The sequence below is a fragment of the Nasonia vitripennis genome, chromosome 4, assembly GCF_009193385.2.
Source record: "Nasonia vitripennis strain AsymCx chromosome 4, Nvit_psr_1.1, whole genome shotgun sequence".
Classification (NCBI taxonomy): Eukaryota; Metazoa; Arthropoda; class Insecta; order Hymenoptera; family Pteromalidae; genus Nasonia; species Nasonia vitripennis.
Genome location: NC_045760.1, coordinates 13370575 through 13395819, shown reverse-complemented (window position 1 = coordinate 13395819; position 25245 = coordinate 13370575). Strand labels below are relative to the sequence as shown.

The 25245-nt window shown below is 40.5% G+C and overlaps 2 protein-coding genes across 4 annotated transcripts; one reads left to right on the top strand and one right to left on the bottom strand.

The window, feature by feature from the left end:
• Window positions 1–312: 312 nt before the first annotated feature.
• LOC100120188 (sodium-dependent neutral amino acid transporter B(0)AT3) lies at window positions 313–25080 on the bottom strand. 3 transcript variants are annotated; one of them, XM_016988713.2, is made up of 14 exons: window positions 24950–25080; window positions 19110–19402; window positions 18012–18294; window positions 17038–17153; window positions 16858–16965; window positions 16597–16680; window positions 16326–16487; window positions 16135–16245; window positions 15851–16052; window positions 15545–15747; window positions 7231–7432; window positions 6598–6757; window positions 6226–6489; window positions 313–6136 (listed from the first exon to the last, which is right to left on the bottom strand). In XM_016988713.2, exons 2-14 carry the CDS (start codon window positions 19293–19295, stop codon window positions 5932–5934), a joined length of 2286 nt encoding a protein of 761 aa, XP_016844202.1. In that variant the 5' UTR covers window positions 19296–19402; window positions 24950–25080; the 3' UTR covers window positions 313–5931. The 3 variants fall into 3 exon arrangements, with proteins under 3 accessions (XP_016844202.1, XP_008211944.1, XP_008211945.1); XM_008213722.3 differs by having other exon boundaries at window positions 18012–18291; XM_008213723.3 differs by having other exon boundaries at window positions 18012–18264.
• LOC100120158 (multidrug resistance-associated protein 4) lies at window positions 8748–15419 on the top strand. The gene is made up of 16 exons (XM_001603775.5): window positions 8748–8951; window positions 9076–9186; window positions 9289–9423; window positions 9747–9951; window positions 10389–10611; window positions 10676–10832; window positions 10909–11158; window positions 11236–11430; window positions 11559–11845; window positions 11909–12092; window positions 12161–12558; window positions 12640–12905; window positions 12988–13218; window positions 13301–13833; window positions 13916–14563; window positions 14786–15419. The coding sequence occupies exons 1-16, from the start codon at window positions 8878–8880 to the stop codon at window positions 14801–14803; spliced, it is 3915 nt and encodes a 1304-aa protein (XP_001603825.1). The 5' UTR covers window positions 8748–8877; the 3' UTR covers window positions 14804–15419.
• Window positions 25081–25245: the final 165 nt, after the last annotated feature.

Sequence of the window (25245 nt, the reverse complement as noted above, 5' to 3'; positions counted from 1 at the left end):
TTGTAGAACAAAAATTTTATGAGATGTTTTTATTTTTGTACGATACGCGTATCTAGCTATAGTGGCACTTTCTAGCATGTCGTAAGCGTCCTCGATCCGTACTATAATTTTATTCGTTTAAACTCGTCATACAAATAAGTTTTGCTTAAAAAACTTGTATAAAATTGAAATTATTAGAAATTATTCATCTTCTATAACTTCAATATATATGTTTTTTACCAAGACTCAGAAACGTCTTGACTACTGCTATTTAATCTTTTAACTAGTTTATTGCGGAAATAAAAAGGTAAGCACAAAAGAACAATCCGAATCTTCCTCACGTACGGTGTATTTATTGTAACATTCAACTGACAACAATATAATATGTACAGTGTTTGATCCTTTACGCATATATATATACGCAATATATTATAATTAATCCTCTCTAGCGTTTATGTATTATTTGTATATAGTGTATATATAATATTTATATCAACCTTTTTCTCGATCTGACTCCTGCCCCATATGTATGTATAATACTTGTTATCAATCGCAGCTATAAGTGATTGGTTGGAAACATATGCGTACATTTTTTTAACTGTTATAATTAATGCTCAAGCTATATTGATTTGTTACTGCCACTTTGTTTTTTAAATTTCATTCATCGCATATATAATAATAATTTTGACTGCATGATTAATCGCTATTAGAATTTCGCTTGAATATAATATGTTTCCCTTCCCGACTCTAAGGTTTCAACATTTTATATTATATTTTAGCATTATTATACTTCTTTCTTGTTTCAATATTTTATTCTCTTTTTTTGGAATTCTTATTATACAAATTCACTTGATGGATGGACGCATTCTTCTATAAAATATTTTTCATTATCATCAGGTGTATACGTCGCTCGACTCTTTATATCGTGCAAAAAAGCGCTCGAGCGACCGCAGTATACTTTTTTGTCCTGTAATATATATATATATATATATATATATATATATATATATATATATATATATATATATTTATATATATTTAGAAGTATAATTGGGTTATTCCTGAATCTCTTTTTCTATCTGTTATTGCCTCTCTGATCGAAGAAGGTGTTTTGCATAGGCTTTGCAAAATTACTTCCATATTAATATCGGGTGTTTTAGTTTTATCAAATTACGTTTTTTCGTCGTTACATTTTATTGTCTCATTTGCAATCATTGTAGGCGCTTATTTCAATCTTAATTTTATTTTAAAAGTGTAACACCATCACAGGTATGAAATGAGATTATTTTGTTTTGTCCTTTTGTGTTTAAATATTTTTTTAACCTTTATTTCAAAACAATTTACCTAGGAGCGAGAGTATAGAAGCGAAGACACTGCGTGAGTTTTACTTTATACTTGCGACAGAGTCGGAAATAGAAAATTCAACGCTCAGGGAATATAAACAACTTTCTAATTTCCGTTTGGAGAATAAACGTAGTTTAGTTTCAGCAAATATTTTTCTTGTTATAAAATTATCAGTTCATCGCAATTTAAATAAAATGTGTTTTAAGATGGTTAAAAAAATCATCTTCTTTTACTGTCAAGCTGATAATATATGAGAAAACAATTTTACAGAATCTGCAGAATCTGCTCTACTTTGTTTTTTTATTTCCACTTTTGGAAACACGTTGCCCCTTTTTTAAAACAGCGCAATAAATTCATTCCCACGTCAAAAAATACATTAATTATGATTTTTTTCTTTTTTTTTTATTTTTTTTTAATATTGATATTTTTCTATTTTAATCATATTTGTGCGCATAAAATCTTATCGACGTTATTTACATTATGCCTCTAAAATAAAGAAAATTCTATGCTTTGCCATAACTTTTTGCTTTTGTTCGTGTATAATAAAAATAATATAAATAATAATAAATATATAATTGTTCGTGTATAATGAAAATAATAATAAATATATAATAATTGTATAACTGTTTATGTGTGTATGCTTATAGTTATTGTCATAAAAATTTGTTTTTTTTCTTGTTTTTTTAAACATTTTTTCAAGTAAAATCCTATTTAAAATTGGGGTAATTTAGCAAACTTTTATCTCAGTCAAAATTGAAATTTACTTGCAGAAATCGTTCTTCTTCTAAGCTAAAGTTCCTGGTACATGCATCATCTCCTAGGTATTATGAGAAATTATTGCAGTTACAGCAATATATTCTGTGGCTGATATAGCCAGAATGACATATACCCACTTTTCGCGAAAATCGAGATAATTGTAGATTTCACAACTTCAAATAGGCTCATTTCATGCAAAAATGTTGAAAATTGCTGTAACGTTACCCTGAAGATACACCTAAGAAATAAATCTACATAGATCGGTTTTTAGATTTTGTGTTCAGCATATTTTTTATATCCTGGTGACCTCTGCATGGAAATCAGTTTTGTATCGCACCTCATCTCGTTCGCTGGCACTCTTACATATACGATTGAACATTATTTGAACCTGTTTTTTCTCGAAAACACAAAAAGTGGACTTACGTTATTTTGGCTGTCAACCACAGATGTAATTATACAATAATTTTTACAATCGGCAGAACGACTTTAATTTTAGCACCATGTATGTGAGCATGTTTTGTTTTCTTGCTTATAGTCTTCGTGCATTTCTCATTTCCCTATAACTTAAACAAATGCTATACGTAATCATTTTTCAGTAACAGATAGAGAAGATCTACAGTTATTAATATGCGTATATTTTTGAGCTTGAACAGTTGATAAATTTTTCTCGATTCACATACTGAGATATATTGAAGATATTACAGGAGATATGCGAGGGTATAATGATATGATTTATCGGTATAACAACATTGTACTCACAGCAAGTTAACTTCTTTTTTTTGTACTAATTATGTCGTAAACAATACTTATTTTTTTTTAACAAATAATACGTAAGATTTATAACTTTTTATATAGGTTTCACAAATTTGTATTTTTCTTGTACTGTCTTGCTATTATAGATTTCTCTAATAATTAAATTATGCGTCACTGGTATTTGTATGGCATGGTAGTTTATAATTCAACCACACACACATTATTTTAAATGCAATTGTAATTTACTTAAAACAGTAAATTATAATGAAGGAACTAAAATAAATCACATAATTATCAGAGATAGAAAATAGAAATCTTCTATTATATATGTCATATGATATTTTGAGTGTAAAGTACGTTAAAAATGGCCAGTGCTTTCATCCATTATTTATACGGTGTGTATAACATCACGTTGCGTTTCGCTTATGTATAATATAACATTTAATTAATTATCAACAGTATTGTTAAAAAGTCATGAATCGTCGATATGATCATACCGGAATATATTTTTACTGCGCATGCAGAAAGCACACTCGTTTATTTCTTTTTCCATTATTTTGTCTCTCAACGTTATATAATTGTCTACCCGAAACAATATATTCATAGCCGGCCATCACGTATGAAATATTATTTCGGGTATACTTATTTAAATATTATTTTTTGACTTTTAGGAGCTTGGAGTTATCGTTTCAAAGTACGTAATTTTATAATGATTAAAATGAATAATTTGATAACGATCGATACAGTATAATATAATAGCGTATAAAATGTAGTGAATAGAAATTACGAGATCAATCACTTGTTAATAATTTTTATTTTTTATTTTTATGTGATGTCGAATTCTTTTGCAGTCGTTTATAGCGTCGTCAGTTTATAGCGCAATAAACAATATATTCTGTTGTAAAAAGAAGATTTGCATAAAGTTCCAAGCTCCTCCCACACAATCACACTCGCACGCACAATAGCACATCGATCTTCAATTTCGTCAACTTTGCAGCGTCTTATAGTAGGCCTCTGAGAATATTTATATTCATACAACGCCATTGAAGACTCAACGATTTTTAGGCACGGCCGCGTGGAACACGGAAGTGCCATTGTTAAATATATTATTGTCTTTTTGCTTATAATCTCATATAGACATTCCCTATTTTTCCTCGTGCACTTCCTTATTTCAGCTCATTCCTCTCTATTAATTATTGTCGGTATAACGGATTAATTTTATTGTCCTCTTTTGTTTATTTATGTTTCCCCTTTTTGAATCGACACTTTTGCACGGACTCAAGTATTGCTCTTATGATCAATCAGATGATTTTCTGAAAATTTGTGCAATATTTTCGTCCCTATATAATACGTATATAGCACCTGATATTATGCCCCCCCCCCTTGTTTCCCAATTCGACTTGGTGAGCGCTTTTTCGCTTTCCTATATTATAGTACTGCATATAGTTATAAATAAACCGTGTCGATCGGGAAACACGAATTGGCTATTGTTTGGGCAATCGACGATAACAATTACTCGCTCGTTAAAATCTCATCGCTATACCTCTATTTACTTTCAGCGTGATTAGACTATATACGGTGCGGTGCACTAATCGATCAGTTCTCATGTTGGTATTTTCTTTCTTCCATTATATATGCATAAGTCATGCATCGGCTATTTATTTGTCTTAATTGTTCTTCTTCGTCGTGTCTTTAAGTATCTCTCTGCCGACAAATGCTGATCTCTTATTTACAAACACCAATGCGTATTGTCTCGTCCGATTATGGACGGCTTCTACGGCTAAAAATTGTACGCTCTATTTGCGATGTTGACGTGCTGATCAGACGTTTTTAAATAATTAATTAATACAACTTGAATATTAGTATCAATATTTAACGAAGCGGAACACATTTAAAATTAGCGATATAATAATGTAAAACAAATAATCCATACCAAATCGAACATGATGACGTGTAAGCTGAAGCATGTCAACTTTGCAAAGTGATTGATGTAATATATATATATATATATATATATATATCAAGTAAAAGTCGATATATCGCGAAGTGTCGCATACAGTATCCTCGTATCTTAAATGCATCAATGATACTACGTACGTTCACATATGATTATCGCGTATATTATATAAGTTTATAATAACAACGGATTTACGAATTTTCCATATCTCGTACGTGTGTGTGTATATATATATCGATCTTCGTGTCGTGAACTGTGTGTATTTGCGACAAGAAAAGTACAGCTCGCAGATATACAAAGTAAAATATAAAAAATCATCATCATCAGCATATAATGCATATTACTTATATATAGAGCCGCCGACCTCTCGTTCGGCCAAATATTCCGAACAACAATATATAACTGCAGCAAAGTCGCTGATCCGGGTATACATGACCCCGTGTATAGTTATATACTCGTAGCGCTTTCGCATTACATTATGTATATATACCGAAACTGCTCGTCGCTGCAGGAGAGCGGGATCCTTCTATCAGCGTGTTCCGAAACTCGAGGGCGCCCCGTACAAAATGTATCCAAGAGCAAGATCAGAGATAACGAAAACACGGGTGCCCACGGTGTTTCGAAATACGCACTGTAATTGACTGGCGCCTGCGCCTGCTCTGGGCGTGCGTACATAGATTTTGCCATTATTTATACGACGCGAGGGCCGACCGAAAGGGATATCTGATCTTCTAAAAATTTATTCGGATCCTTTGTGTTATTCGCAAGGGGTATACACAATATATTGATATGGGTGTCTGTTTTTTTCTTCGAGGGTATTACGATGCCGCAGTGTGATTAACATGGCTTTTGCTTTGAAATCAACAGTTAAACAGCCTTGGTTTGGATATGTGTGTCGTTGGATATGTGGTTACGGACTATACAACTCAATGCGAAAGTGAATACAATTTAGTTGGCCTAATATAATAGAGATATTAGGTGATCCTCGAAATAGGCCACGCCACGTACATTATGTTTATGTATAGCTGCACTTTTACCCCTTTCAACTAACATAGCGTGTTGTGTGTCTGTATGGATACGTATGAGTACACGAGTATGCATAGATATGACTCGTCCGATATGGTTTAGGTAGCGCTGGAGGTTTAAGTGAGGTCGATGTCCTCGTCGTCGTCGTCGTTGGGACCACCGGTGGGACAGCAGAGGCCCTCGGTCCCGTCGGCCCTGATGCAGAACAGTAGCGTCTCGGCCACTGTTACCTCGTGCGGCATTATGCCGTGGAATTCCTTGAGATCCGCTGCCGGGAACCAGGCCTTCTCGTTGTCGTCGATTATCAGAATGTTGAAGTATCTGAAAATTAATTCGACGATTCGTGCACACGTTAACGCCTGTGTTATATACACGCAGCTATATATAGTCATGTAAAAACGTCAAATCACCTGCAAATAGCCACGATAGGGATCCAGAGGATGGAGGCAAGTATGAGCACGGCGATGAGGACAAGCGCCCAGGCGGGCCACTCTTGCCTCTCGGTGACGCCCTTACTGGCGACCCAAGCTTGGTAACCGCTGCCTTCGACGACGATCTCCACGAATGAGGCTATCAGGATGCTCAACATCGCCAGAGGACTCAAGTACTTCCAGCAGATCAGCCAGTACAGTCCTGGACGGCTGCCCGTCATCAGCTCAATGTCGTCGGCGAACCTGTGCGTATTGTTTTACCGTTATACCATTTCATTAATTCGTAAAAAAAGTAGGACATGAACAAGGATAGTGAAGCGAGCTGTAAAAAGTACCGTCATGCACACAAACCTTTTGATTCCGTACACGTAAGACACTCCGATGCATTCGAAGAAGGCGATGATGAGTAGCGGGAAGTTGCCGCTGAAGTTGTCGAACAGAACGAAGACGTAACTTCCGGCCCCGTGAGCGAACGCCATTGATATTATGCAGCAGAGCAGGCAGATGCTACCTGATTTTTGGAATAAATTTATCCGTGTGATTCATATAATAAATTCGAAATGATTTATAATCTACTGTGCTAAAAATTCATTTCACTCCAACGGCGTTTAGACGCTCGTCATAGAGCTGAGCCTCTTATGCACAATATATTGCTTACAAACAAACAAGAATGACAAGCCGAGTCAAAATAGCCCATCAATTGGCAATAATTTCTCTCTCACACGCACACGGATATCACATGAGATTCATGAGACCCGCGTGTCTGAATGCGACTGATGCCTCGACACTGTCCGTCGTGCGAGTCTAAAGCTCTCAATGGGTTAATAACCCCTATACTCTTCGCTACACTTTCAGCTCTTAAACGCCATGTGTACACCCGTATAGTGTGTACGTGCACGTGTGCAACGCGTACAAACATATCTATGTATACAATATACTTAAGTATAGAAGTGTAGAGAGGAAATGAGTTTACGATGAACTTGCCAGTGAGTATTTCCTTGCGAAGGTTGGGAAAGAGCTTCATGTCGACGATGCTGGTGACGACACCCTCGAGGGTACCGAACTGTGAGTCTATGCCCAGCGTGAACAGCATCAGAAAGAAGAGGACCGACCAGAATTGCGCCCCTGGGAACTGGTTGATCGCCTCGGTGAAGATTATGAAGGCCAGTCCTGTACCTGATGCCGACTGAAATTTTTTTAATTATATCACTTTACTTTCTGTATTTTTTCAATATAATATATAGTATTACATGCATTGTGCATTGAAGGTTTGCTGCCTTATTAACCTTATTAACTCAAAATTCAAGGTTGTTTTTCATCGAATCAAAGTATAATCAAGACGCCACATGGACACAGCAGATAATTGACACAGTTTTGAAAAACTGTCGCTGAGCCAATATTTGTGTGCAGATCGATAAGATACAGAGCCCATCATGATTTTGCAAGCTTCTTTTAAACTATAATCTTCAGCCTACCATCAGTCAATTAAAACATACAGTCCGTATAACGAATCCATTGATGGAATCGCTAATATAATGTGTATTAATATTCCTAGAATATCTTAATCGCTCGAAAGCGATTTTCCAATATCGATCTCCCACGCGAATCGATTGCGTCAACGCGAAAAATTCCGATCGCATATTCATTTCCGAACTTGTACCATCTAAGCGAGATCTTGTAGAGTCTCTGTAGTATACAGGCTCACCGGCAGCCTCGCACGATTGCTTATCGGGTGGGTATAACCATATAGTTTCGATTGATTTTAATGTTATCAGCCACGTGCAAAACACACTTGTCGCGCAATCGCATTCAAACACAATGTACCTAGTATATATCTTTGAATTTATGCCATATCTCGAGAACATCTGAATCTTCCTTATACAGCTTATCTCCTCGTGGAAATTGTAATAATTTACGACGGCGAAATATATCCAGCTTTGGAAAAGCACTCCTAATTGTATACTGTGTGTAGCTCGTCAATCATAGAAATTATACGCACTCTACACTGGGCTTTGATTATTTGTCGTGTCGAGTTCCGCGACCGTGACGTTATCGTCGCATAAATATAATTACGCTTGATCATCTGAGCCAACATTGTAGCAGCTCGTGCGTTATAAAATACAAACTGCAAATAGTTATCGATAAGCTTATAACAGTTGCATTCGATCGCGATACGAATGCTCGGAAGGCTCGAATCCAAACAATGTAACCGTCATCAGTAGACACGCGAGATAATCTTCAAAACTAGTCGTCGAATAAGAAGAAAAAAAAATCCACGACGAGTCCACTAAAAACCGGTCCTCTCTCCGAATCCACCAAAAGCAGCATCGTATCAGAGAGCACAAATTATGGATCCGCCAAAGGTATATACTGCTCACACTGATAATAAAAGTCTCGCTCGCTCGCAATCGCTGTACGCGAGATAAAAGAGCACCGCTCTTACTCCCTCTTTCTCTCTTTCTATATACTCACTGCTCGGAGTAGGATACGCTCGTTTATCGTCACCAGTCGTAGCGCAGCGGCTCCGCGATGAATATGTCGATGCGCGCGCTTTTTCTTTCGTTCTCTTGATCTTTCTATAAGCGCGCGAGTGATCGAGCACGATATAGACGCGAGAGTTTTATAGGCGAGATGGAGAACGAGAAGAAGCACTACAAGCCCAATCCCAAGCTGACGGCTAATCCGTTCAGCAAATTGTTCTTCTGGTGAGTTGGTTGTACGCTGATTTAAACGTGTTGTGCGTGTGTTTGTGTCTATTATCCGTTTTGAAAATCGGCAAGAGAAGTGCGCCGGCTGATCGAGATATATAACGGTGATAACGTTTTCCAGTTGGTTACTGCCGATTTTCGCCGATGGAAGGGACCACGACCTCGAAGCGAAAGACCTGTACGAAGTGTTGCCGGAGAATCTGAGTGAACCGATTGCCGACAAACTCGAGAAGTACGTTTTTTCCAATGCTCCATCAATCTGTTGTTCTATATATAAAATGTACAGTATGTAACATAAAAAGTGCATGATATATTCTTGTACGATCTGTCACAGCTACTGGAACGTCGAGTTCGAAAATGCGAGGAAGCAGAGTAGGAAGCCCAGCTTGCTGAGAGCCTTGAGGGCGACGCTGAAATGGACGTTTCTGAAATACGCGATACACTTTTTCGTTTCGCATCTCATATTCAAGTGAGTGCATATAGACGCATGTACGAGAGCGACAAAGAGATCTAATGCTCGAGAAATGCAAATCGTGTTTCACTTTTTTGCTGAGTTAGCAAATCGGCTGCATATAATTATCGAAAGATAAATAAAACTTTCGTATAGTTTATTAATACGGTGTAGAGTCAACAGCTTGTTTGCTATTTCAATCAGTATGGGCGTTCGAAAGGAGAAAACACGGTTGTTTCGAAATAACACGTTTTCAGAGAGATAGTTTGCATCTCTGAAAAAAGATTTATTGCTATAATAGGAAAAAAAAAGATTACGAAATAACCAGGTTTTTTCATTAGAACAATACAACCACTGGCGGTCGGCTACCTGATTTGGCACTTCGACGAGCGATCGACCTCGAGCACATTGGAGGGCTACGGCTATGCGACTGCCTTTGTCTTGATAACCATCTGCGACGTGATGCTCTTCAATCATATGTGGTTCGGTTTAAAGTCGATCGGCATCAGCGCAAGAGTCGCCTGTGCTTCGCTTCTGTATCGAAAGGTGAACACTTATACACTCAGCAGTTTTACTACTGAAATATTTCTTTATTCATGCTATCCGAATTCGAAAATATCAGCGTTGAAAAATGTCTCGAGACGAATCAGACAATCGTTAAGCTTCTCAAGACGCATACTCAACTATATATGCATCACAGTAACGAAGTTCAATTGCGCATACACGTGACTTCACAATTTTTCCCCAACGAAGTTTTTACAACCTCGCGTTCATGAGGCACTGTGTCTCGACTAATAAATGCATCTGTACTTATATATATGATAATAGTCATGCATGTCGAGCGGTCATCGCTCCAAGCGCACATTATTAAAATTGACGACTCGATTGTCTTGTCAGCGAAGGTTAACCGCATTAAGTGCATCTCTTGGTACAGAGTTCAATAAGTAAAAGATATTAATACACGTATATATTATAATATGCAGATAATGAGGCTTCCGCACTCGGCGAAGCAAGTTACCGGCGGCCGAATAATCAACCTGCTCTCGAACGACGTGGGAAAGCTTGAGTTCTGCTTCCTGTTCCTCCACATTCTCTGGGTCCTTCCGATCCAGCTAATCCTAATCACGTACTTAATGTGGCGAGACGTAGGCGTCGCTTCGATCATAGGTGTTCTGGCGCTCATTCTGCAAACTGTGCCCATACAAGGTACTCGCATCTATAAATTCATTTCGACGATCATTTCACGTCTGTGAAATAAATCACTTCGTAGCCTTCAGCGGGCGGATAATCACGAGACTGCGTCGGAAAATCGCCACGAGAACGGACGAGCGGATCCTGCTGACCAAAGACATCATCCACGGTATCAGGCTCATCAAGATGTACACCTGGGAGAAGCCGTTCGAGCAGCTTGTTTTCCAAGCGAGAAGGTCCTTGATTTGTTATTGTTTTATTCAATTTACCTATCGGTTTCGACAATGTCGCTGACGATGAAAAACTGCGCAGGTACGAGATCGATGTCATCGCGACGGCCTCGTACTTGAAGACCTTACTCTGGTCCATAATGGCTTTCGCCCAACGTACGCCGCTCTTTGTCACGGTCATGATCTACGTACTTCAAGGCAACAGCTTGTCGTCGTACACGGTCTTCACGCTCATTCAGTACTTCAACATACTGCACGTGATGACCGGCTCGTATTACTTGAGGGCCGTGAACACTATCTCGGAAGCCGTAGCGTCGATCAAGCGAATGCAGGTGCGGAAGCTATTTGCACGAACTCCGTGGACCGCGGTATCGAGCGAATCTTATATATGCATTGTTATTTGAACCAGGAATTCCTGCTTCTCGAAGAGCAAGTATCCAGCACTAAAACCTTGAAATCCAGCGACGACAACACAATCATCTCGATCGTCGGAGTGAGCGCCTCGTCGATCGAAAAGTCCGACGTGAACTTCTTGCACGACATCGACCTCTGCGTTCGGCGAACCTTGCTCTACGCGGTCGTGGGTCCAGTTGGTGCAGGAAAGGTAGTTTGGTGAGATTCACATGAGAGCAATGCATTATTGAGAACATTCAGATAGCAAGCTCTCGCTTTCCACGACTCTCACTCTCGCCAAAAAGCAACTGATCTCCAGAACTTTTAACGTTCTTTTAGAGCTCACTTTTGAAACTGATCCTAGATGAGCTTAGACCGGCTAGAGGCGAGGTTCAGGTCTATGGCGAAATATCTTACGCCAGCCAAGAGCCGTGGATTTTCAGAGGAACTGTCAAGAGTAACATTCTCTTCGGCCAGCCGTTGGACGCTGACAAGTACGACAGAGTCATTAAGGCCTGTGCACTTCTGGAAGATTTCGAGCAGTTGCCCAATGGCGATGAGAGCATAGTCGGCGAACACGGCGCATCTCTGAGCGGGGGACAGTGCGCTAGAGTCGGTTTGGCCAGGTGAATTTCGCTGAAATTAATAGGCATTACTTTATTTGAAGCTTCTTATTTTTCTGTGAGCAGGGCAGTGTATAGGGATGCCGATATCTACCTACTCGATGATCCACTTTCCGCTGTCGACACCCGGGTTGGTAAGCGGTTGTTCGAAGATGTCGTAAACGGTCTGCTCAAAGACAAGACTCGCGTTCTGGTAACGCACCAGCTGCAGTACTTGAAAGCGGCGGACGAAATCATCTTGATCGATAAAGTGAGGATCACACGCAAGTAAGGGTTGGGTTCGTATATGTATACAGTGTTTAAATTTTTTACTCACAGGGTCGAGTGGAGTATCAGGGCGACTTTGCGAATTTGCCCAAAACCGAGGAGCTGTTACAATATCTGAATCTGAACGAGAGTGAGGACACGGATTCGAATAAGACAAAGTCAATTAGTGATCCGACGGAGTCGGTTCATTCCCAATCGAATGCCGAAGTCGACGACGAGGAAAAAGCCGAACCAAAGGAAACCGAAAAACTGATAGACAGTAGGACAACGCCGACGAAAGCCGATGAAAACAAAAAATCGAATAAACCGGAAATTACAGTAGAGAAGGGTAACACTTATTGGCGATATTTCACCGCTGGCGGCTCCTGCCTTTTGCCCTTTACGACTTTCCTGGCCTTCCTAGTGGCTCAGATCTTGTGCAGTGGCTGCGACTACTTCGTCGCGTATTGGTAAGCTTTTTTTTTAAAAATACTGTGGGCTGATTTACGATGGAAGGGGGAGGCTTACGCGCGAGTAAAATTAAATTTTAGGACGAGAAAACAAGATGCTCATCGTTACGCCTCACCGAACGCGACGGAGTTCGATGCAGCGACGAGTCCAAAAATAACTGGAAACTTGGACTCCTACACTGCATTGCACATTTTCATGGGACTGATGATCGCCATTATAATCATGTCCGTGACGAAAATGATGCTGTACTGTACAGTTTGCAAAAAGTCGAACGAGAGAATTCACAATAGCATGGCTGCCTGCTTGCTGAGAGCAACGATGCCATTTTTCGCTAAAAATGATTCCGGTACGATGTGTGTCTTTAGATATTTATTTACAAGAGCACACGAAAACCGTCTTGGATTTATATTTCGCTAAAAAATTTGCAGGACAAATCTTGAATCGATTCACCAAGGATTTGGGAACCGTCGACGAACGATTGCAGGCACTGATGCTCGAGGCCATCGAGTTCACTTTCATCATCCTCGGAGTGGTATTTCAACTAGTTTTCATAACCTGGTGGTTGATTTTCATTATCGTGTTCATGGGATTTCTTTTCTGGAAAGGTAGAGTTGTCGCCATCAAGACCACTCGAGATTTGATGAGATTAGAGGGAAAAGGTACAGGATCTTTACAATACATCGTACACATCATCCTCAATTTGAAATGAGACGCGTAATGATGGAAGTTACGTTTTTTAAGCCAAAAGCCCAGTCTTCTCGCACGTAAACTCCTCTTTCGCTGGCATAGTGACGATTCGTTCCTGTCGAGCCCAGTCGATGGTCTGTAAGCAGTTCGATGCCCATCAGGACCATCACACAACCGCAGCTGCCATATCTCAATATGCTCTTCTGGCCTACAACTTCTGGCTTGACCTCATCACACTCACGTTCACTACCATCTTAACCTACAGTTTTCTGGTATTCAAAAACGAAATGACAGCCGGGGCAGACGTTGGCCTCGCCATAACACAGGTTCTGATCCTGTGCGGGATATTGGCCAGAGGTATAAAGTTAACCGGTGATATCGAGACGCAGATGGTGTCGGTTGAAAGGCTCTTTCAGTACACCGAATTAGAACGAGAGGATTCGCTGAAAAATGGTGTTGGGCAGAAGCCGCTGAGCAATTGGCCAAGTTATGGAAAGATCGTCTTCGAGAATCTGTCGATGAGGTACTCGTTGAATGACCCGCCGATTTTAAAGAATCTGTACTTCACCATCGAAGCTGGCGCGAAGGTACGTTACAATCGACAGTTTTAAAAACACTATCAGTTTGAATAATTTCAGTTAATTTATGCCAACAATTGTTGTTTACCAGATCGGCATAGTCGGCCGAACAGGCGCAGGCAAGTCATCGCTCATAGCCGCACTGTTCCGTATGGCCCACATCGACGGTTTGATCCAGATCGACGACGTTGACATCCGCAATCTTGACCTCAAGCATCTTCGCAGTAAGATATCGATCCTGCCACAAGAGCCTATCCTTTTCTGCGTGACCCTTCGCAAGAACCTCGATCCACTGGAAGAGTTCGATGACGCGTCCCTATGGTCAGCCCTCCAGGATGTCGAGCTGAACAACTCATTCAGTTCTCTGGACATTCCTCTGAATCAGAACAACCTGAGCACGGGTCAGCGCCAACTTCTTTGTCTGGCCCGAGCAATCCTCAAACGTAACCGAATTCTAATCCTGGACGAGGCAACCGCCAACGTGGACAGCAGCACCGACGCTCTGATCCAGAAGGCGATACGTGCCAAGTTCAAGGACTGCACCGTCCTGATGATCACCCACAGGCTCAACACGATTATGGACTGTGATAAAGTGCTGGTTTTGGATCAGGGCAGGCTCGTAGAGTTTGACAGGCCACAGGTCTTGCTGAAGCTCAACGATGGTTACTTCGCGAAGATGCTGCCACAAATGATGAGCGTTGGGCCAACCGAGCAGCTCAAGATCATCCTGGACGAGGCGGTGAGTTACCAATGAATTATGTGTATACATATTGTAGAGGGTACGTGACTCCTCGAATGTTCGTTCACTCGTCATTAATCTGGATTTAGACAATTACTCGCGCGTCACTTTGCGAAGGGCTTATAATACAATAGTGTAATGATGGTTTCATGCCTGCTCTGTTTACGATGTCTCTCATATAGCTGGCTTTTATGATTGATGAACTATTTATTGTTCGTACAGGTAGCCAAAAAGGAATAATGTCTTCAGTTTCATCACCGAGTGGGCGAGGCGATAGAAGTGAAAGCAGTATTTTGTACATTGTTATATAAAGTGTTTAATTGTCAAGCAAATTGAAGTACAAGAGAAAGAAAGACTTCTCATAGAGAAATATTTTCTCGCGTATCCACGAGCGTCCGCATGCGTTGCGCAATATAATGTATAGCATAAAGCATCTCACTCGCGCGGAAATCAGCGAAGACGACGCTATCGGCCGATAAGAGTCGCAAATCACAACGACGAGGAATTAACGGTGCGCATTATTTTTGGAGACAAGATAGGACTTGGCTGGAGTCATTTTTATAGCCGCCGACATAAAGACGTAGCGTGACTGTCTGCATTAGATTGATAACGGCGCAGCTTGATATGACGAGTGCTGCAGTGTCGATATTATCAGTGCATACTCTCGACGACATGCTGCCTTGTTGTTCATTGTTTGCCAATGGATCTGCGTGTTTACAAACTACGGAGGGAAGAAAGTAAACAAAAGCAGTTTCAGATAATTCCTGATTTCGACTTTTTGAGCATTGTTTTTCATAATCGTTAATTCCAAGACCTCTGTCTGTATTAAAGGGTATTTTTTAGAAATCTTCTAATACTTTTTGTGTCTTATTTACCTTTGATCTCGTGATTAGTAATCTTTTTCACAATTTAAAAAACTATAAGTACATTGTACGCATCGTCGAAACTTGGCTCGACTTGAAACGAAAAGTAAGTACTCACGTTGTCGAGCTCCTTCTCGAGATCACACTCCGGCAGTTCAGGCATGAGAAGGTTGGTGAGACTCCCGTTGAAATTTGTGACGTTGAGCAGCGCGCCAGTGACCGGCAGCTCAGTGGGAATCTTGCCGGGACTACCGAATATGCTAATCAGCGTCGTGTTGCGGTCGGCGAGACACTGCTCGTACACCATCGTCGCCTTGAAACCTGTCGTGCGGGCAATTACGCGTGATTAGTGATTTGATTGGTCTCCGCGTTAAAACAAATGTTTTATTGTAGAAATAAAGTTATTGACAATATCGTTCATTACCTATAATGGAGAAAACAACGATGCCGGCGAACATGGAGGTGAAGCAGTTCGTCAGGCTGACCATGATCGCGTCACGGTAACAGTTGTTGTTGACGGGATTGTAGGACGAGAAAGCGATCAGGCCTCCGAATGCCAAACCCAACGAGAAGAATATCTGCGTTCCCGCCTCTAACCAGACTACCGGGTCGGTCAAAGTGTACCACTGTAGGGATTGAAAATAATGTTTGTTCGAATGCTAGATTTTTTTTGTAAAACAAATATTTTGACGTCGATTCCTGGCTTACTTTAGGCGTGAAGAGGTGGCGTAGACCATCTGACATCCCGGGCAACGTCACGCCCCGAAAGAAGAAGATGATGAGAACGATGTACGGAAAAGTAGCTGTGACATAGACGACCTATTCGCAAGACGAATTATCATAGCATCATCTTCCATTGCCTCAGGGAATTCTCAATAATTAATCGTTAAAAGCTTCACCTTTCCAGACGACGCGATTCCTTTGATCATGCACATGTAGACGAGGATCCACGCGATGACCAGCGCCAGCGCTATCTTCCAATTGAAGACGTCCGGCGTGTTTATATCTTTCGAGATCATGAGAGTCGTGCGGTACCAGAAATATTGCGTCGGGCTACTTTGCTGCAAGATCGTTACCAAAGTATTCATTGCCGAAAAGTTCTAATATAGCTCTTTGTTTTCGTTTAATTTTTTTCAAACCACATCATGCGAACAGAGAAATATACATTACCAAACATTCTGGTTCAGGTGAGTAAGAGCCGTTCTGGAAATATTTGTTAGGGCACTCCGACCAGGGTAGCTCAGACTGAAAGCTCTGCGAAGAAAAATTTCTTTAAAAAAAATCCTTATCTATATATATATATATATATATATATATATATATATATATATATATAAGGATTAAGAATATTTCAAGCGTTCATACGCGCAAAGGCTATCAAAGTTATCAGTTAGAATGATATATCATAACAAAGTTTTATGATCGACCAACCTGAACGAAGTAGAATAGGCACCAGGCGATAATGGTATTATAGTAGAGAGCCACGTTGAACGATACTACAGCGCTGCTTACACCTATTCCCGCCATGTACGGGGATACCTTGAAAAAAGGCAATAACGTGACCGTTATACAACGATTAGGAAAATATATGCAAGCCGTGATAAGACCAACCTGATTCCACACGCCTATCGCTCCCTTTCGCAATCTCTGGCCAATTGCGAGCTCAAGGTAAAATATAGGAATCCCCTCGATCGCCAGCATCACAAAGTACGGTATCAAGAATGCACCTGGAATTCAAGGACGATGCAAAACAGATTAAGAGCTTGCAAGCTCATATACGTTTTATTTTTTCGATAATCGGTTACATCGAAAATCGATAATCAACTAATAATAATTCCTTACGGACGAGTGAACCAGTGTCTGTTTATATCTTCACGTGATATTTATTAATGAGCATAATTACATCGCAATCGCTGCTCTTGAATACCTTTGAAGATATATGATCGGAGTAGCAACTTATCCCGACTGATCACTTATTGCTAATTAAACGTTCGACTCTACACGATCGTCAAAATTGTATTATCCTCGTCTGACTGAATTACAATATATGTATACATGGTGATTGATCTTAAATTCTTAGAAATAGAAAGATTCGAGAGACTTTTATCGAACTCGAGGCTTATTGCGAACGATAATTTACAGAGAATGTATATCAAACAAATTATTTTTTTTTAGTTTGAGCTTTTACTACCACATACACGACTCTGATGATGTTTAAAAAAATTATTTCACTGTGTACAATGGTTTATTAGTGTAATATTTTATTAGTGTACTCTAAAAATCGATGTAAAAACTCCACTTGCAACATCTCCGCCTATTTATTATTATACCTTCACAGCAAAGTATTAATTAGGTGAAACGTACACATTCCTTTAATTATTTAAAACATGTTTTTTGCAAAATACATTCCCACACGCGTACCACAACATTGACGAGAACTTGTACATGAAATTGTACTACTTATTAAAGACCATAACGAACTATACAAGCTGCTCGTTACGAAAAAGTCCCTATCAATTAATATTTCCCCTCATCGCTTAATTAAACCCGAGGCCTTAAAACTTGCACGTAATCCACATACGCACCTCCACCATTCTTCTGCGCGAGATATGGAAATCTCCAGACGTTGCCCAGGCCGACCGCGTATCCAACGGTGGCCAGCAGGAAGGTCAGCTTGCTGTCCCAGTTCTCGCGTTCGTCCTCGCCGGCCTCCGGCTTGAATATTCCCTTGCCCTCGTTGCTGCCGAGCTTACTGCCTCCACCTCCTACGCCTCCGGTGCCTCCTGCTACACCCCCGCCACCGGCGACGACTGCCGACAACTGCTCGCCAGGCTTGCTCTGGACATCGAACAATCCGCCCGAGGGCTGCTGGTCAGTACGGGTCGTCAGCGACATGCAAACAAAGCCAGAAAAGCGTGTGCTGATGCTGTGATGAGATGTTTTGTGATTGTGACTGATGATTCGAGATGCGATTCTGCAGCGGAGATGTAATAGTGTGGATCGCGTGAATTCGAGATATTCGCATGCGGGTATATCAATACTTGATCACGACGGCTTGTGCCGCTTGGGAAATAAATGTGGGAGTGTTTTCTTCGTTGAATTACTGGCTAACTGAATTTTATGATAGGATTGAGGGAGCTTGTTCTAGAAGCAGCCGTAGGGTGAAAATTACGTTAGCGACTGGCAAGTTTATTAGCAGGAGTTAGTTGACTTTCGCGAGAAGCTTCGTGACAGCGGAATAGCATAGTTCGAGCTTTGCGCTGAATACATTTTGAAGAATGGAATACTCGCGTACAATAGAATGCTTTAGTAGCAAATTATTCATCACCGGAGAGCTTGCAATTAGCAAGGCTCCATAAAAGGCAATAAAACCCTCGTTAGATAAATCGGTTTGATCCGGTATAAGGTATCAATTAACAATCAAGTTCTCAACGGAGCGCTGCGATATATATTCCATTTTAACATAATGGAAGCTGTAAAAGGTCAAGGTCAATGTATAATTCACAGGCATCGATGGTAATCGTGAACTCCGATAAGTTTGATATGAAAATAAAACGGTTCTCTGGTCAAGCAGCACATCGATGCGGACTACTTCTAATATATCGCTACCAGTCGATAAAACAGGCTATCAGTAGTCTCATTTTCATAAGCCGGTACACCGTCAGTCGGTAAAGCAGACTCACCTTCGTGTTGGGACTGGAGTCCTCGAAGGCCGCGTTGGTGGCTCCGTAGTTGGCAGTGACATTGCTCTTGCGGCTCTCGGCGACGAGTCTACCTCGCATCTCCTTCATCTCGAGCTTGTCGACGCTCTTCTGGGGTTTGAGATCGCGCGAGCTCTGCCTGCGCACCAGGTGGGCCGTGTTCGCCATTGCTCTCACGTATTTTCGTGCAGCCGGGCCTCACCTTACACCTCTTCCGAAGGGGGATTGGGGATCAAACGGGGATCGACAGGGATGGCTCGCCCGATGACTCCATTCTGTAAGATCATTGAAATTGTTATTCTTATAATGTTTTCTTTCATCTTTGAGATTAAAAGATGATGCTGGTTCAAAATATGATTATATCGAATGAGCGAAGCTATTTCTGAAAATATTTCCTTTTGACTTTCTTTCATAATAATAACTTATAAAGCGCTGTTGAAGATCCTATCGAACCTCTCGCGCTTGCCAAGATTTTTAGAATACGTCTGGCCTTGTACCTCGTGGATTCTGTTGAATGCATATAAATGAGTCTGGAAGGATTTTCATGATGAAAATTTAAACAATGACTATGGCCCATCTCAAAATGTTTGATTATTTTGTAGCACAGTGATTGATTAAAGGAAATGTAGGTTAGAAGATATTTTGAAATTGAAGTTCGCATAAAAAATTAAAACATTACCATTCGCTCTCTCAACGCAGCCAGCCGATTAAAACGATGAAAAACCGCATAAAAAAATAATACTTCTAAAAAGTAACAGCCATTCAATTAAATTCAGCTCTTCGATTGTGTCGAATATCACTTTGTGTCCTCTAAATAACTCTAGGCGATGAGAATATCAAAATCAAAATAAAATATACCGACAAAGAGAAGATTGAAACCATCAACAAAGCACCAGCTCAACATTTCAACGATTCGAACTTTTTAATAACAAAATGTAGCAGTACTGCGCGAAATTGGAAAACTATTGCTCGAAGAAGCAGCAAAAAAAAATGGAATGTACACTTGCTGCCTCTCCCGAGTGGGCGGCAAAAAGGGAGTCGAGTAAAATTAATGCAGCGGCGCGTCGGGGCGAGTAAAAAGAAACGCGTGGAGTAGAAGAATTCAATATCGAGGCAGTAATTTCAGTCTCCGTTTAGTGAAACATTTTTTTCAGCGGTACATTTTTCTATTTTTGTCTCTGCTGTTTGGTTTCGAAAGTTTTCAAGAATTTTGCATAGCTTTTCTCTCGATAGTTTTCGATCAGTCTATTGCCGATCGAGTTTTCAGAACTGCTGTATGGTTTGTAATCGGCAATCGTTATAATGAAGTATCAACTTTGCGCAGCTACCGTATAGAAGTGAACGGAATATCGATCGAAGCAACGGACCGGGCACATAAACTGTCAAATTGATTCGGAATTGCTTCGCCCTGCCTTGTAGCGTATAGTCAGATGAGAAACTGTATAAACTTCTATACCGATTCGACGCTTTTGTATGTACAGCCATGTGCAATGCCTATTAAACCGTAAATGTTCCTGAGAGACGGCGAAGAGTCGAGTGTGTTTCCTGCTCCGAAAATTGAAGTTGGTTAGTTTGCGTCTGATTTATGCGGGGTATTTCTGTAAGTGGCTTCGAAGGATAAAAATTGTAGCTGATGATACTTGAATTTTAATTGCGATACGTTTATATCGTTATTTTAAAGTACATAGGAGATTCAGTGAAGTTTAACCAACAAGCTTCACAGCGATACGCTGCAAATATCTATGTAATAAGGTAAATATGCATTTATATATATCCACGAGATCGTTACGTTTTAATATATTTAATACAGAATTTTCTAGTTCAAATCACTCTATCTATAAAAACGTATATAATCTATATTGAATATCATTTCTACAACGCGACAAATATACAACCACATCAACTCACAAAAAAAATTCCTCGAATCCAATAAACTAGCCTCGACACTAATTATCCCATTCTCGCGGTCGACAATCAAATTCCACCTGCAATAAGAACCCCCGCAAAAAAGACGTCTCGTTCCTGTCTCCAACAGTAATTGGTCCATTCACCCTCTCATACACACGTCACCCCACCATCAAATTCAACGTAGACGTCTAGCTGTATACGTCAGTCACTACATATATATATATATATATATATATATATCTATATAGAGGGACATACGCAATACAAAAGCCAACAATGCTTCCGAGAGAAAGGAATTCCAGTCACGCCTCGGGCGTCATATCAATTTCGCCGGATTTTTTTTCTCTCACTCTTCTACCCCCCTCGAGTTAGGCGGGTATTATATAATTTTCAGCGCGCCCCCACTCGGAAATACTCTACCGACTCCGAAATACTTTGCTCGTCTGCATTCTCGCAAGCTCTGTACCTTATACTTTCTTTCTTTCGACTGCATCTCTCTCTCTCTCTCTCTCTCTCTCTCTCTCTCTCTCTCTCTCTCTCTCTCTTTCTCGAGCTTATCTGTCGGTGAAGCTGTTGTTTCGTTGTTCTAATTCCGGGCAGACGGGGAGTGGAGGATTACCTGAAATTTCACTTTTTAGGCGCGCGGTATTGTAATGTTAAATAATTATCAAGGGTGTTGTAGTCGAACACAAAAGTATTTCAGTTAAGGTCGATTCAACTTTAAATATCTTTTCACAATCACAAAAGAAATCTATATGCAAAATATGAGCTCTCTAGACCTGTTAGTTTTCGAATGAGAAAAAATGCAAAAATGGAGAAACAGGTATCGGTCTCAAAATCTCTCACAACTGTTAAAAGTCTAAATTCTAATTACCTAAAACCTTGACAAAAAAGCCAAAACATTTATCACTTTCTCCATGTAAAAATATGCTAGAAACCAGAAATACAGTGTGCTAGAGATAGTAGTTTCTGCTTAACTGGCTATAAGTAAAATTTGACCTGCACAATTAAAAAATTCGCATGAGCCTGGATGTGAAAATATGAACGAAAACAGTTAAATCAGAATCATCTAGGTTACATATTTCTAGGTAACATGTCTAGTAGCCTTTTTATAATACAAAGAGCATTGTATAATGATTGACTTAAACTTACTGACTCGGATAGTGAACTTTTCTTTAAATTCACCTCTCAAACCTCACCGAGGGCGACTTTGGGCACAGAGACACAGTATATCTACAAACTCTTTATTCTTTTAATTGAACTTCTCACTGACATTTAAAAAAAAAACTAAATAATATTCACACGTTTTATTACTGCTTCAAATAGGATTAGGGTGCCACTTTTCAATACACATGTTGTAATACTACACACTCTTGGTAATGATTAATTTTTACTAAAATTTCTTGCTAGTTATATTGCATATATTTTATCTGTTATCAAGGTTTCCACATTTCATTTTAAACACCTGAAACATTTCTACCAGGGTTATGAGTTATAACTGTTTTGAGGGTTATGAATTTAAAGCGCGGTTCTGATCTCGTTGCCTAGGCAACCAACCAGCACCAATCAGAATCACGTATTAAATGTTTCACAACAAAGGCCATCATTTTTTTAAGAGAGGATGATGATAACCTGCATCCTTGTCTCGCAAACGTTACTACCATTTTGCAAAGCATTATCACCGAGAACAGAATCATTAATTAAAATGCAAAGATCGCGTCAGTTTATAGCCTAAAACGTTATTCTGTTAAAGTTCTACAAACATTCTAGGAAACTTTAGTATTACATACTCGCCGAACAAAAATATAAAAAAAAATTTAAGCCTCATCGACGGCGCGGAAGATAAAAGCGACCTTATACGAGTTGGTCAGCATAGCCGCGCATCCCTCATTGTTTACGTCAGCACACAATAACAGGCCTCCGCTGTTGCCCGCATATATGCGCGAAACCGAATTCTGCAGGCATTTGCCTGTACGGGCCGGACTGCTACTACTGCGTCGGCATACATACTCGGGCCGTAAATTGTTTTCTGGTTTGGGGATACACAGGGAGACGTGTGGGCTGGTCTACTATCGTGGTAGCTTATTTGTGCTGTTTCATTATTTTTTTTGCATTATAATTTGAGTTTGAAGTTTGAGAAAAATGAATGGTATTTAATCCTCTGCTTATCGCGTGTTTTTGGTGATAATAGATGAATATTGAATGAGAGATATGTAATTTTAATACCTGCGCTGTCTTTATAATTACTTGAAAATCTGTTGAAAAACTATTATGATTTCGTAGAGAAGTAATGTGATATTATATACCTTATAATTGACCTCGTACATGACTAATTAGTACATCTAGGTAGGCTTGATCGCATATAAATATAACTCTTATTTGCTTTCACGAAGATAATTAATTATCGATTTTCCCAAACGTTATTATAACACAATATTATTGCAGTTTTGCGTCAAATTTGAATGTGTTATTTCAGTATGAAAGTCATTAAAGTAACGCGAATCGTTTTGCATTTTTAATCGAGCGTTAGAGTAATCGCATTTAATCGAGAATATGTCCATCAATACTGGTGCGATACAGGAAGCGAGTGCGACGGCCAAGTATAATCCTTCGAAAATAATCCTCCAGAGTGTCAGACAAAACAATTTAGCGTATAAAATTAATCTCGCGAAATATCTCGGGTTTGCTCCGCCAGCGATTATACGTATAAAAATGTAAAAGTTCCAAACACATCCGTATAATAATGACTGAGCAAGAGCAAAAAAAAAAAATAAAAAATAAACGTTCCACGCACGAACTGTGGCTAAAAAGAATTTTTCTCGCCCGAAGCATCGAGCCCTTTGCACTCGATCAAAACCCGTCGTCATCCCCGTCTTTCCCGGCGAACACTCGGCCGGCTCGGAAAATCCATCGTCAGTCCATTAAAGCCCCTCATATATACATCCATATATAGCACTAATAGGAACGATCATAAATCCCGCGTCCACGAGCGCGAGAATTTCATCGCTGTGTAATCCGCGTTTGCCTACGAGATACGTCGACCCTGACCCCGTACGCACACACTCTGCCTTCGCTTTTCATTCTTCTTTACTAATACTCCAGCTATTAAACGGCCGACGCTTCGAAATTGCGATTGTGACGCGACTGTTTCATCGTCATGTTTTGGACACCCTTTGCCGTTCGGATTTATCCGTTCGAAAACAAAAAGCTCCAGAGGCCTCGATCTAATCCTCGGGGAAATTGAAAAGTGTCGCCCCCCCCCCTCCTTTCATTACGTCCCATCAATCACTCTTTTCCTCGCGCGGCTTTTTATCTTGAGGAAAGTACATCGCCGCCGAGGAGCTGGAAAATCGTGAATTTATTATACGTCGACTCTCCGGGATGATCACTGTATGCGGGTCGTATAGGGGGTGCTGGAGGATACCTCGCGGTTTGACCTACAATCGGTGTTTCATTTACACAATTATACAAGGTTTGACTGAAACTCTGCTGGATTTCAGCGCCGATCACCCTGTCGTTCCCATCGAGGCGTTACAGATGAGAGATCCTCTGATCAAACCTCGTCAAAACTACGGCAGCACTCGAAATCCACACACCACAATTCGGCAGAGCATATCCTCGCGAGAGTAGTCTATAGACTCCTTCCTGCATCGAGCGACATGCACTTAACACCTCTCGGCTCGCAAAAGCGCAAGGCTCTGCTTCGATCGGTGCAGCCGCCGCGCATAAGCGCGAGGAAGAGAGCGAGAGAGAAGAAAAACCATTTGGAGCACGACTATTCCCGTTATGCAATACGACACCTCGGCCCGCACTATCTCACTATACATCGCACACTGATTCACCAGAACGATACTCCGAAGGGCAAGTCGTCGTTGTAATATCGGGCTATACTATGCGTGTGGATGGCAACCAACCGTGATGCTTGGCCAAGGTGGGTTCGCTCGCAGGCCAGACGGGGAGAACCGGGCCGACTCGACGTCGACGTCGTCGTCGTCACTGACCTGTGGAACGGAGTGCGCGCGTACTCCCTCTCGAAACGCGAGATGTGCGCGCGCCGGAGGGAGACTGCACTTTAGTCGGGCATATCCCGCCCCCACCTAGCTTTGGCTTTCCGTTCGGGGGATGCTGGCTCGCATCTTTTTGCGGGGGAACTCTTCTTCTCCTTCGTTTCCTCGCGCTGGATTGTTGATTGGGCTTGCTCTGATTGTCA